At 35.1% G+C, this 12,826-nt stretch overlaps 2 protein-coding genes across 2 annotated transcripts; both read right to left on the bottom strand.

Moving 5' to 3' along the window:
* Positions 1-6,437: 6,437 nt before the first annotated feature.
* On the bottom strand, positions 6,438-6,902 carry LOC141641222 (cytochrome P450 CYP736A12-like). Its single transcript, XM_074449893.1, has one exon. The coding sequence runs from the start codon at positions 6,900-6,902 to the stop codon at positions 6,438-6,440; it is 465 nt and encodes a 154-aa protein (XP_074305994.1).
* Positions 6,903-6,972: 70 nt separating this feature from the next.
* Positions 6,973-8,357, bottom strand: LOC141641221 (cytochrome P450 CYP736A12-like). The gene is made up of 2 exons (XM_074449892.1): positions 7,818-8,357; positions 6,973-7,290 (listed from the first exon to the last, which is right to left on the bottom strand). Exons 1-2 carry the CDS (start codon positions 8,355-8,357, stop codon positions 6,973-6,975), a joined length of 858 nt encoding a protein of 285 aa, XP_074305993.1.
* Positions 8,358-12,826: the final 4,469 nt, after the last annotated feature.

The raw sequence follows: 12,826 nt of genomic DNA, 5'->3' as shown, positions 1-12,826 counted from the left end.
ATCTTCAATTAAATATGTATGCGTCAAGTATAAAACATTGATTATGACTAACTAAATATTACTTTAAGATAAATATTTTATATGTTATCTTTTAAATACTTTTAAGTTAAACCTCAAAAAAATAATATTTGGGAAACTTCAACCTATTTTATTCACAGGTAATTTATTAAACATCATTGTAGAAAAATAATACAATTGATAGTTGTTTAAAAAAAAGGTGCAAATTTCTTATAGATATGTTTGACACATAGCAATTGCAACACACAATCAAAAGAATTGAATAAGTTGAGTTTGGACGTTATATGTTTGATACATAATTATCATACCGTTATACAACAACAAGAACAACAACAACATCAGAGCCTTAATCCCAAAATGATTTGGGGTCGGCTGACATGAATCATCTTTTAGAAACCGTCCATGGGTGAACGCACACCTCTAAATGCGAAAAAAATTGAAAAGGGAAAAATGAAAAACAAAAGGGAGAGTGAAACATAATACAAAGTCAAGGTACTAGGTTTTAAAATCGAATTCCGGATTTCTTTTATAAAAACTTAAAATTTAAATCGAGAATAAAGACTAAAACGATTTTGAAAACTGAAGTAGAAGTTAAGGATCCGGAATACCTTAAAAGTAAACCAAGTAAAATATATAAGAAAGTGGCTGGTAAAAAAAGGTGTAATAAAGGAGAGAAGAACAAATAAATTCTTTTAAAAATTAAATAAAAATAGTAAATATGTCAAATAACATCAAATACTAAAAATCCACATGTATCATTTCCCTCCATTGTGCCCTCTCCGTCACCATACTCTCCGTCACCATACCGTTATACATAAAAAATTATAAATTACATAAAACTATATTCACATCATTTTAAACAAATATAAACTGATTTGGGACGTAATGTATCGTTAAATAATATGATTTGAGAACTCAAAGTTGATCGTTGCGTTATTCAAATAAATTTTATTTTAATTAATATGATATTAGATGAGTCACAAATTTATTTATAAAACGTTAATCATGCATAATTAATTATCACTTATTAGTTTTAATAATTAAAATTGTATGTATTTTATTTTAAAATATTGAAGTTAAACCTAAAAAAAACTAATTTGAGAAAAATTAATTTATTTTTATTTATAAGTAAAAATATTAAAGATCATATATAAATTATATTATTTTTCTTCAATTATAATAATAAAATATTAAAATAGGCCGCGCGAAACGTAGGATACTACCTAGTGTTAAAGTAAAGAGGTGATTAATCATTGTCTTGTTTGTTTGTTTATATTATTTAAACTTATATGTTAGTTAATAATAATTAGGGTAATAATTTTATATTATGAATCACATAATGCAAATAAAAAATATATATGATGATTCAATTATTAAGAGTAAGGAATTTAATATACTATTTAAATGTAAAAGAACAGCTAATACAGTGAAGAAAGTAATACAGAGTATTATGGAAGAACAGTGATAGGGTGCCACTTAGTGACGCCTAATTTTGGGCGTCACCTGGTCACATGCATTCTTAATTGAAGGAGTCTCCATTCACCCCATGTAAAAGGGTGGCGCCCAAATTGAGCATCACCCGTGGCGCCTTTCATTTTCCATTATGGAACAACCATACAACCCCAAGGGACATTTATATACGTACTAACTTTTCGATTCAATGATTCAATTATATACGTACCTTGTATTATAATATTGAGAATTAGTAATCGCGTTGAGCAAGTTAAATATAGTTAATTACTGTCTTTTTTTCATTTAGTTAATGGCTTAAAGCAACATTAAATCATTTATTCTTTACGTTTTTAAGCTATATCATCAAATAAGTTGTCAATTTATTCTATCTTCCTTCGTCATGTGGATACTAATGTATGTTTAAGAAGTTGCCTTTCTTGAGATTGTGAGTCGCAACTAGACATGTATTATATGTTAGAGGAATTAGGGTTAGGTTACGAGTTACGACGGCTATTGTCATTGTGAAATTTATAATTATAAGACATACAACTTCAAGAAGAAGAAGAAGAAGATTGGCCGCCAAGGTGAAACAGAATACAAACTAGAACACGGTGAGCCGCCCTTAGGATAGGCATGACACAGCCGAGCCTAAAATGAAAAAAGGTATTCAAATGACCGTGACGGAGAAAGTAGTTGATTGGGAGAAACAGAGTATAAAAATTAGAGGTGGCAAACTGGTCAATCGGATCAGTTTTGGTTCAGGTTATTTCAGATCGGGTTATTTCAGTTTATCTATTTTTTCGATTTCAGTTCGGTTCAACTCGGGTTGGATTCAGTTTTCACTTTTATTTGGTTGTAGATAATTCGGGTCGGTTCAGGTTTGAGTCAGGTCAATATCGGAGCAAATAAGGTTTGAGTCGGGTCAATATCAGAGCAGATGAGATTCGAGTCAGGTCATAATCGGATCGGATGTCAAGGGATTAGGTCTTTATTGAAAACATTGGATATAATACAAATAATTTTTTAAAAAAAGTAATATATTTTTTTTTTTTTTTTATTACTACGATATAATATTAATTCATTGACGTCAACTAAGTGAGACTCATATACAAAAAGACACCTTAGATGTGACGCCTAGGTACATTCGGGTCATTTCGGGTTTCAATGATGGGTTTCAGTCATCAATCTACGGGTTGAAATCGGTTCAGGTATATATCGGTTCCGATTAAAATAATTCAGGTTGAAACAGTTCAGGTTCATTCGATCTTGGGTCTATTTCGGGTATGACAAATTCGGTTTGATTTCGAATCAATTCAAGTCGATTCAGGTTTCGGGGTGAAGTTCAGTTATACCTTTCGGATGTACGATCAAGTGTCGATTCAGGTATTTTCGATCGGTTTTTCGGGTTCGGTATACTTTTGTTAGGTCTAATAAAAATGGTTTCTTTCTCATTATTTCTATCATTTTTTTTATTTGTAATAAAATAAATAAATAATCCATAACCATATTATCGTAAATATATTATAATATAGAAAAAATTGTTGATTACAACCTTTTAAAAACAACTTTTTGAAAATTACCGTCTTATAAATTTTTTTTTGTAAATTAAATTCATAATATTACTTCTCATCATAAATTATAATCAAAACATTAACTCCGACGGGAAATTGATGCCAATTTGTATTTTTGTGACTTAAGTTCATTTTTTAAGACCAAAATACCCTCACCTTCAACCTTTAAAATCCCTTATGTTCATCCCCAAAATCAGATTTCACAATTCATTTTCTCTCTAATTCTCCATTTCTTCAACAATATCACATAATCTAATTCACCTCTTTTATTAAAATTCTACCCTAATCAATTTAATTTAATTCTAATTCTATTATTTCCATTGTATGTTAAAATTAATTAGTGTTCTTCATCATCAATTTGCCCCAAATTGAAAACAAAATTAAGAACAAAAACTAATTTTAGATATAAACCCTAAAATTCAATTCAGTCAATTGAAAAACAATAAATTAGGGACAATATCAGATATGAAGTGTTACTGCCAACAACAAATAGAAGAACGTAAGTCTAACATCGGCAGCAAAACCTATTGGGCTCGCATATTCACCACTTGATAGCTTGGCCTTGATGCTGTTGCTGAAAAAATCCATAGGATGCTTAATTACAGTGGAGTAATAAGGGATGCGGAAAATTCACGTGGTACCCTTGAACTTGGTCATTTTTCTCGTGGTACCCCACTTTTTAAGTTTGTGCGCACGATATCCTTGAAATTTGATTTTCAAGCACAACGTGTCCTTTTTATCGTTTTTAAAATTTTCAATTTATCATAAATTATAGACCAGAAATCTGACTTGACTATTTTTTTTTCAAATTGATTAACTCTTCGAGATCTATAAATTAATAAAATGAAATTGGTCATTCGGAAATTTAAGATCGAAGATATGTTTGATTTGACGAGATAATCATTTAACGAAAAAAAATTGGCTGATTTTGAATTCCGATCTAGGAGTTATGCGCAATTGAGTTTTTTTACAGCGACAGAAAGGATATGTTGTGCATGAAAATCAAACATGGAGGGTATAATGTACACAAACTTAAAAAGTTGGGTACCATGTACAAAATGACAAAGTTCGAGCTTACCACGTGAATTTTCCGTAAGGGATGTTTAACTTGACAATAACATCAACATGCTCTTTGAAGCCCCAACCAAACTTATGGTTGTACATTTGATTTAATAGATCAGAACATTGCTTTTAAGAGAAAATAAGATGTACGAATACTTAGTCTTTGAATTAGAACCGTCAGACGATGACATGACTTTGTTACTCATGATTTGGAGCCGTTATTTGACAATGGGGATGAATTATAGTAGAAATTAGTGAGAGATTTGGGAAAAATTTGGGCAAGGGTATAGGCAAGGGTATATTCGGTCAGTTTTGGGGTGAATGAGAGAGGTAGGTAAGTGATAGGTAAAGTGAAAAGATCTCGGTAAGTAAGCCAACAAATAGGCAAGGATATATCGGTCAATTTTTGTAAAAATTCACCGAAAATGTCATCGTGGTGCAATTTTAAAGAAAAGTAATATCATGGATATAATTTACAAAAAAAAAAAATTATAAAGCTCTAATTTTCACAAAAGTGGGGCCACTAATTGTGTCAATATCATCATCTAAGAAGCTCTCAGGATAAAACTCATTACAATTATTAGACTATAGAGTAGGGTCTCTACCAATTGCCCATAAATTTATAAATATTTGGGAACCTTTAGGAATTTTGTAACCATCGAATAAAATATCTTGTCGAGATTCATGTGGTGCAAATACAATCGGGTATAACCTAAATGTTTCCTTGATAACCATGTCCAAGAATCGTAATTTAGGTATATGTTTCTCCTCAATAATAGTGTTCATACCAACAACACTTTTAATCTCATCTTGTAATTTCTTCATTTTTTGTGGGTTTTTTAATGAGGGAAGCAAGTGACCATTTTACTCGGTTTGTAGCACTGTCTATTGCTGGTACGGCGAGATCGAATAAGACAACAGTTCTTGTATAACCGTTGTCTTTTGTCACACTTTTAACAACGGTTTCGTGTTTTTCAAAACCTTTGTCAATATTTAACAACGGTAGGTTGTATAGCGAGTCCGATTTTTTATTTATAACGGTATTGACCATATTTAACCATTGTTAGAGTGCTTAAATGGCGTAGTGATGCAAAACGTTTATCGCATGTCGTATTGGAAAACGTTATTCCCGAGAGTCTGGCCAGGTTTAGACTAGGACCGTATTATATTCGTTCTACCGGGAGGAATTGAGTCGTAGAGAGTAAAAATCTTGCGTAGTTATGATGCTTTACATATGCCATTCCCGTGAGAGTGATACCTTGATTGTTTGGATGATGTGTCTCTCTTTTAGAGTCTCTTGAGTGTATCGGCACTAGAAGGTGAGATGCAAGCCTCTTAGTATCAATACGATCGACAAATGATGAATGTTACTCTTTCTTTCCTTTGTACTCACATGTTTTGAATATGTCGGTTTATATTGCATGTTGTTTCTTATAGTTTCCCAACCACATGATGTTTGGTATGATAGTTGTTTTTGTCATGTGTGTTCATCATTCATCCTTGTTTTCTTATATCGAGCTATTCATATTGTCATGTATGTTCACCGTTCATTGTTTCTTTCTTAGATCAAGCTACTCATGTTGATACGTATGATTACCGTTCATTCTTACCTTACCTATCGAGTTATCCATGTTAACATGTATGATCTATGTTTATCCTTACTTTCTCTTGTCATGTTAATTATGTCTTTGTACTCAGTATGCTTTAGCTGGGAGAACCTTGAGTTACTCCCCACTGACTGTGACGGCGTTCATTTTTACATGAATGACAACTATTAGTCGGTGCTACTTGGGGAGAAAACGTGTGAGCTACCGAGCGTTGTCCTTACAACGAATGACTTTCCTCGTTGTAGTTTAGGATCGTACTTAATTTTATAATTGTGTTTCATTAGGGATTAAGATCCCGCTCATCTAGTCAAGTTGTATTTTGTATAAAAGCTTCATTAAACCCAACTTTTTGGTTTATATGGTGACTCCACGGTTTTTAAATATCAGTTTTTAAAATCTCACTTTATTCGCTACAAAGTTTACATTTACTCTATCGTAAGATCGCGGGGGTTCACAATTTTATCGTAAATATATTATAATATATAACAATATAAAAGGAAAATTACACAAGTTTTTCATTACAAACATTAAGAACACGTCTGTAGAACAATCTGATAACAATAGCATGAGAAGGATAACACAATACAGATGGATCATTATTTAATTAATACAGATGGACTAAAACATAATGGAAATGTGCGAGAATATTTTTTGATTCAAGTGAGCGCATTATATCACAACAGATATTCGAACCCTCAACTTCATGGTTGAGATAAAAGTACCCTTGTCACTTGAGCTCAATCTTGTTCTCATGATTAAAACTATATTTAGGGATGAGCACCAAATCATTAACCATAGACATAACAAGCCAAAACTTCTCGGTCATGTCAAAATCTTGAGGAGAGTTACCATGAGGCATTTCCCAATCAAAGGAATGAACCAATTGAGATAACAATACTTTGACATTAAGCAAACCAAGCATACTTCCACGGCACCTCCTCCGGCCAAAGCCAAACGGTGCGAGACGGAAATCTCGGCCACTAATTGTATCAATATCATCATTTAAGAACTTCTCAGGATAAAACTCATTACAATTATCAGACCATATAGTAGGGTCTCTACCAATTGCCCATAAATTTAAAAATATTTGGGAACCTTTAGGAATTTTGTAACCATCGAATGAAATATCTTGTCGAGCTTCATGTGGTGCAAATACAATGGGGTATAACCTAAATGTTTCCTTGATAACCATGTCCAAGTATCGTAATTTAGGTATATGTTTCTCCTCAATAATTGTGTTCATACCAACAACACTTTTAATCTCATCTTGTAATTTCTTCATTTTTTGTGGGTTTTTTTATGAGGGAAGCAAGTGACCATTTTACTAGGTTTGTAGCACTATCTATTGCTGGTACAACCAGATCGAATAAGATAGCTTTGATATTTTCCTTTTTAATTTCATTTAACGGCCCATTACTAGGGTGGTGCTCATTATTGTTCTTCATTATTGACAATAGAACATCTACTATATCCCTGTGAGTTCGTTCTTCGCTCTTCGATTCATCTTCATGCATGCTGATAATTTTCTCTAGTACATCGTCTATAATTACCATAAGCTTTTTGATGCGCCGTTTCAGTCCCTATAATTAAAATGTAAACCAAATATTTAAGCCAAATAAAATAGGTAATAAAAAATGCAAATTTTAAATACATCAATATTTTTATGGAAAATGAAAGGGCGCCACCGGGTGACACCCAATTTGGGCGCCACCCTCTCACATGGGGTGAGTGAGACCCCTTCAATAAAAAATGCATGTGAGAGATTGGCACCCAATTTGGACGTCACCCGGTGGCGCCCTATTGACCACTGATGAATGTTGATGAAACTCTGCTTGTGGTTTCAAGTGCAAGTAATTTTTAAGACATGCCCCTTTGTCTCATTCATTTGTTTAGGTTTTTAATTTTTTTGTGAGAGATATTTAATACACCAAAATAAATAAATGATTAGCACAAATGAAGTACTTACATCAGATAAATGAAAGAGTGTTAGCTAGTGTATGTCAACATACATATAAGCAAGCTAAGAATATATAATACGGTAAATGTAATGTAATTCTTCCTATATTCGTATTAATTTGTATATGTAAAAAGGGGGTCTGAAACAAACCTGTGGATCAAAGGGTGCAAGGAAAGTTAAATAGTCGGAAATATTTAGGGTTCCGGAAAGTCTCAAAGTCTCGAGAATAACCGGCCTAAGGGCCAAGTCACGTTTAGGGCTTCCATACAACATTCGATAAATCAACTCCTCTAAAACACCACCAACACTCTCTCCGATATCAACAGCTTCACTGATATTTGAAGAATCCCTCAGAGAACTCACTAGTTTCCCAATTTCCTCCTTCCTCAACCACTCAAATGTCCTTATTTTTGTGGCACTTAAAACCTCCATCACACACAATTTTCTCACATTTTGCCAATATGCGCCATATGGGGTAAATGTGAACCCCTTTAAGCCATATGAAAGATCATGAGATACGTCGGAAACAGGCCTCGATGCAGAAAGCACATCATGGTTTCGAAGAAGGCGTTCCCCCATTTCGGGTGATGATACCACAATAACTGGCCTGGAACCTAACTCTAGGTACATAATAGGACCATATTTTTTTGCCAAGGTTTGGAAGCTTCTATGTGGGAAAGTTCCTACCATGTGTAGGTGGCCTATGATGGGTAGTTTTGGAGGGCTTGGTGGTAAATGTGAAGTATTATTATCAACTTTCTTCATTGATTTTGAGGAAATGGTAATTCTTGGGATTTTGATTATTTTATTAGCAAGCTGCATGAAGCTAAAATCATGCCAACCAAGACTACTATAATTGGAATGCCTAGAGAAAACATATTTTGTTGTAATAGATATTTCCCTAGGAAATAAAGAGTGAAGAGAGTGTGAGTGTGTGTTTGATATGAATAATGGTTCCACACATGAAGCTATTTATAGTAATTGATGTGACTAAAGTAGTGTGAATTGCGTGATTTTATAACCAATTCAAGTACACTTGCTTATTCATTAAAGTAAAGTGGTGGTTATGATTAAACTGATGATTACCTTGTAAACTATAGTATATGGAACATGATCTGTGCACATGTATATTTAAAATTAGGTAGTATGCATAAATTGGTATGTAGATATTAATTAGTTTAATTGGTAAAGTTATGAGTCGCGACTATTTTGCGAACACCAAACTAAAATCCAGTTATACTTATAAACATTCTCTATCTTATATAATATAAAGTAGTACTTATTTTGGGTAACAGGTGTATGGTATATGGCAGAGAAAAAATCATTAACTTATGTTAAGTAATGACCATTTTACCAATAAGAATAAGTGGTCTTTTTATATAAAAAATTAAGTGGCTTGGTTATTTTTTCACATAAAATAATCACTTTTCATCTTAAAATGGTTATATTTTTAAATTATCGCACCTGTACGACACACTTATAATAATGCAAAGATAATATAGACTATCAATTTATTAGGTGTGAGGAATCTAATCTATTATACAATGTGTATGATCACCTAATAAATACAATGTGTCTTAATAATGACAAAACAACGAAGCATCTGATCAGTATAATACACTAAAGATCTTCATTATTTCATACAATTATGTGCTCTACCAAGTATTTCATACAATTATGTGTATCTGATCAATATATTACTCATTTTCTTATATTTAATCGAGCAATTGTTGGGGTAATAAAAAAAACGTTTGGGATTTGTGAAAGTATTAGTTGCAAGTTGCATATTTCTGAATGAATCAATCGGTGTACAACCGAGTACATAAATACAAGAGACTCATCAAAACCCTAAGACGTGACTTGCCTAAAATTAAAGGGAATTTAGGCCGCGTCAAATGACGACAAGCCTTAGTTAGGGGATTTTCGTGCTTTCAAAGCTCCGAAATCGCTCTTTTCTCGCCATCTTTGGCCAAGTTTCCACAAACCCGACCGCTCATGTGGTAATATGGGTCAAGTAAAGTCTAAATTGAAGCCTAGTCATGGGTTCGAGTTGTAATTTCGACAGCATTTCGTTATGACGATGATTATGCCCTAGAAAAGTGTCCTGAAAAAGCCATCACAAATCAAAATTCTGAAATGGTAGGAAGTTTACCCATCATACAAGGATTCTAAATATCAAGTTTCATTAGAAATGGGCAATCCTAAGGCTATTTTCGAAGCAGTTTACGGTTCAGCTGTGAGACCGTCTCAATTTCACTCAAATGCTCAAAACTCAATGAAAATTCGAAATGAACATATGGTTATGATCCTTATATTGCCAATTATCCATCTACAAAGTCAATTTTGCAAGGCAAAATCATTTGGGGGAAAAGCCCCAAATTTTCGACAGTTTTAGGGTTGGAAACCCTAATTTGTCGATCCAAATTGATCAAATGCAGACGATTAATGCAAAGATAATACACATACCTCGATTAGTCATGGCAAATACAAGCTTTTGATCAAATTTTGGCGAGAAATGGTTGAAATTTGAGAGAGTATTTGATGAATTTATGTTTCGAAATACGCTCAGGAAAAGACGCAGCAGGTGCTACGCCTCTTCCAAGAGACGCAGCTCTTGCTGCGCCTCTTCCTCAGTTTCCCTCCAAATTAATTTTCAAAGATTCGTTATAAGTTCGTTATTTGTGGGCCCATATTTTGGTGCGCCTCTTCCTCAATGCCACATACCATATATTTGGTCCATTTGATGTTATCCTTCGTTCGGACCCGCATTTTCAAACCGACCACGAACTGTTGCGGTACGTTATCTAGACCTCGCTTGCCACAACGAGCGAGTACCCTCTGACAGGTGTTTTGACACACCTCTATTATGTTCCCCCAGCAAGAGTTCTGGACAGACAATTGTCCCTCTCAAGACGCGGAGATCAGTCTCGATTACGTTCCCCCAGCGAGAGTTCCGGACAGCCAATTGTCCCTCTCAACACGTGGAGATCAACATCGACCTCAATTTTTGCCGAAGTTTGTTTGAAAACCGACCCGAGCAGATTTCCCCAACAATTCCTGCCGACGTTGTAATACTCCGTATTTATAAGTCTTGGGGTACTCTATCGAGTAGCCATTACTCTGTCGAGTAAGGGTAAGTTGCGAAATAAAATAGTTTCTGACCTGTTGGGTACTCGATCGAGTAGCTGGGGTACTCGATCGAGTAAGGGGGTACTCGATCGAGTACCTTGGGTACTCGATCGAGTGTCCGGTTTTACGGGGAGTTTTCTCGGGTTTTGTTAATTATGCGATTAAGGTATTTAAACATAATCGTCATTGTTTTAAATCACTTTTTACAAAACCTAAAACCCTGTTTAAGAGAGAAAGCAGCCAGTTCATCTTCTTAATCGCATTCTTAGCAATTCCCGGAGTTCAGACGGTCAGTTCTTGTCGTTATTCGTGTCGTTGAGTTCCTTGCGTCAAGGGTAAGATTTTAATATAATTTTTATAATGTTTTGTTAAGATTGGTTAAACCCTAATTTAGGGATTGGGGGTTTTGTGTGTAGTATGTGATGTGTAGTCTCTATGTGTTATGTGTTAGGAGGAGGATTCGTAGAAGAGGCGTTTTGATACAGCTGTAGATACCGTCTGCTTGTTGTGCTTTCCAGGTAGGATTTCCTACTCAGTATTAGTCCCATAATGGGATATTGGTGATGTGCTGTATTTGGTTGTTTGATATAATGATTGTCTTGTGTTTGTGGTTGTGATTCTTTGTTGATGGTTCTCGAGATACGTTCTCGGCTGAGTGGGGTCACTTGCGGGAGTGACTTCACGCCCTAGTTTCGCCCTTCGTGGAACCCGCCACGGAAGGGGATGTGCACATTAATGGGACAGGGTTATCGCTCGGTATGATGAGCGGGGCTTAGGTGGGAACGGCTGCGGTCCCCCACTGGCAGGGCTGGTCCAGTGGACAATCAGTGTTGAGATGATGGGAGTTGGTGGTGTGTGTGTGTGATTCAAATTTGTCTGTTTATCTTATTATTGTTATCTATATTGATTGTGTGATTAATCGACCCGGTGTTATTTTGTAAACCTGCGGTGATCCATTCGGGGATGGTGAGCAGATATTGAGCAGGTATTGAGATGAGTACTGGGATAGCTGGGATGCCACGACATGATGATAAGAGTCTTCCGCTGTAGCCTTAGTTTATTTACATTTCAGTTAGACATCGTTTGAGAATAATGTATTGCACTTTTAGTTGGTTTCATGATTTGTAACTATTCGTTAAACTATTAATAATAAACGTTGTTTCGTTATTGTTGTTTGATTATCATTGCCTCGGGTAACCGAGATGGTAATGTCTTCATACCTGAGTGGTCCTGGTAAGGCACTTGGAGTATGGGGGTGTTACAAATGGTATCAGAGCGACGATCCTGAAACCTGTAACCAATGAACTTAATGAACATAGGGAGTCAATTAAAATGAACCCGGGTAAAAGTTGTAGGAGCTAGTGCAAAGGCTTGGGAGACGTCCTAAAGTCGCGGGGGTCGCCCTACAACTTTGAACCGGTCACATGGGGGAAGTGTTTGTCGAGTCGTATGTGTGTTTGGTTAACTTGTTTACAAATGTGATGGAATGTGTTGATTGTTGGATGTTCGAATTGGAAGTTGAGGAGGTGAAAGAAAAGTGATGATATATATAGAAACTGTTGATGAAATGATAGCATGTTGAATGTTTTACAACGTGGCAATTAATAGCATGATTGTTATGATATAATATGTGATTTATAAAGTTAGAATGTTAGCATATGACCGTAATATGCGGGTAGCTCTTACGAATTAGGGTTACTCGATCGAGTGGGGCTGACTCGATCGGGTGAGTTTTTGGCGATTTTGAGTCCAGAATCGAGTTTTGGGGCACTCGATCGAGTAACTAGGGGTACTCGATCGAGTAGGGGGTCACTCGATCGAGTAGCCTAGATACTCGATCGAGTAGGAAAGAGATCAGAAGGTCTGTTTGGTTCTGGAGTTTGGGTACTCGATCGAGTACGTGGGGCACTCGATCGAGTAGCCCGTTACTCGATCGAGTGTGTTTGGGAACTCGATCGAGTGGGTTCTGGGCACCGTGTTTTCGTGTTTTGAGGTTTAGTACGTGTGTTTATGTTTACCCCTTTCTTATA

This window comes from Silene latifolia, chromosome 2 (assembly GCF_048544455.1).
Source record: "Silene latifolia isolate original U9 population chromosome 2, ASM4854445v1, whole genome shotgun sequence".
Lineage (NCBI taxonomy): Eukaryota > Viridiplantae > Streptophyta > Magnoliopsida > Caryophyllales > Caryophyllaceae > Silene > Silene latifolia.
The sequence above is the reverse complement of the archived record's forward strand: the minus strand, read 5'-3'. Positions and strand labels throughout refer to the sequence as shown.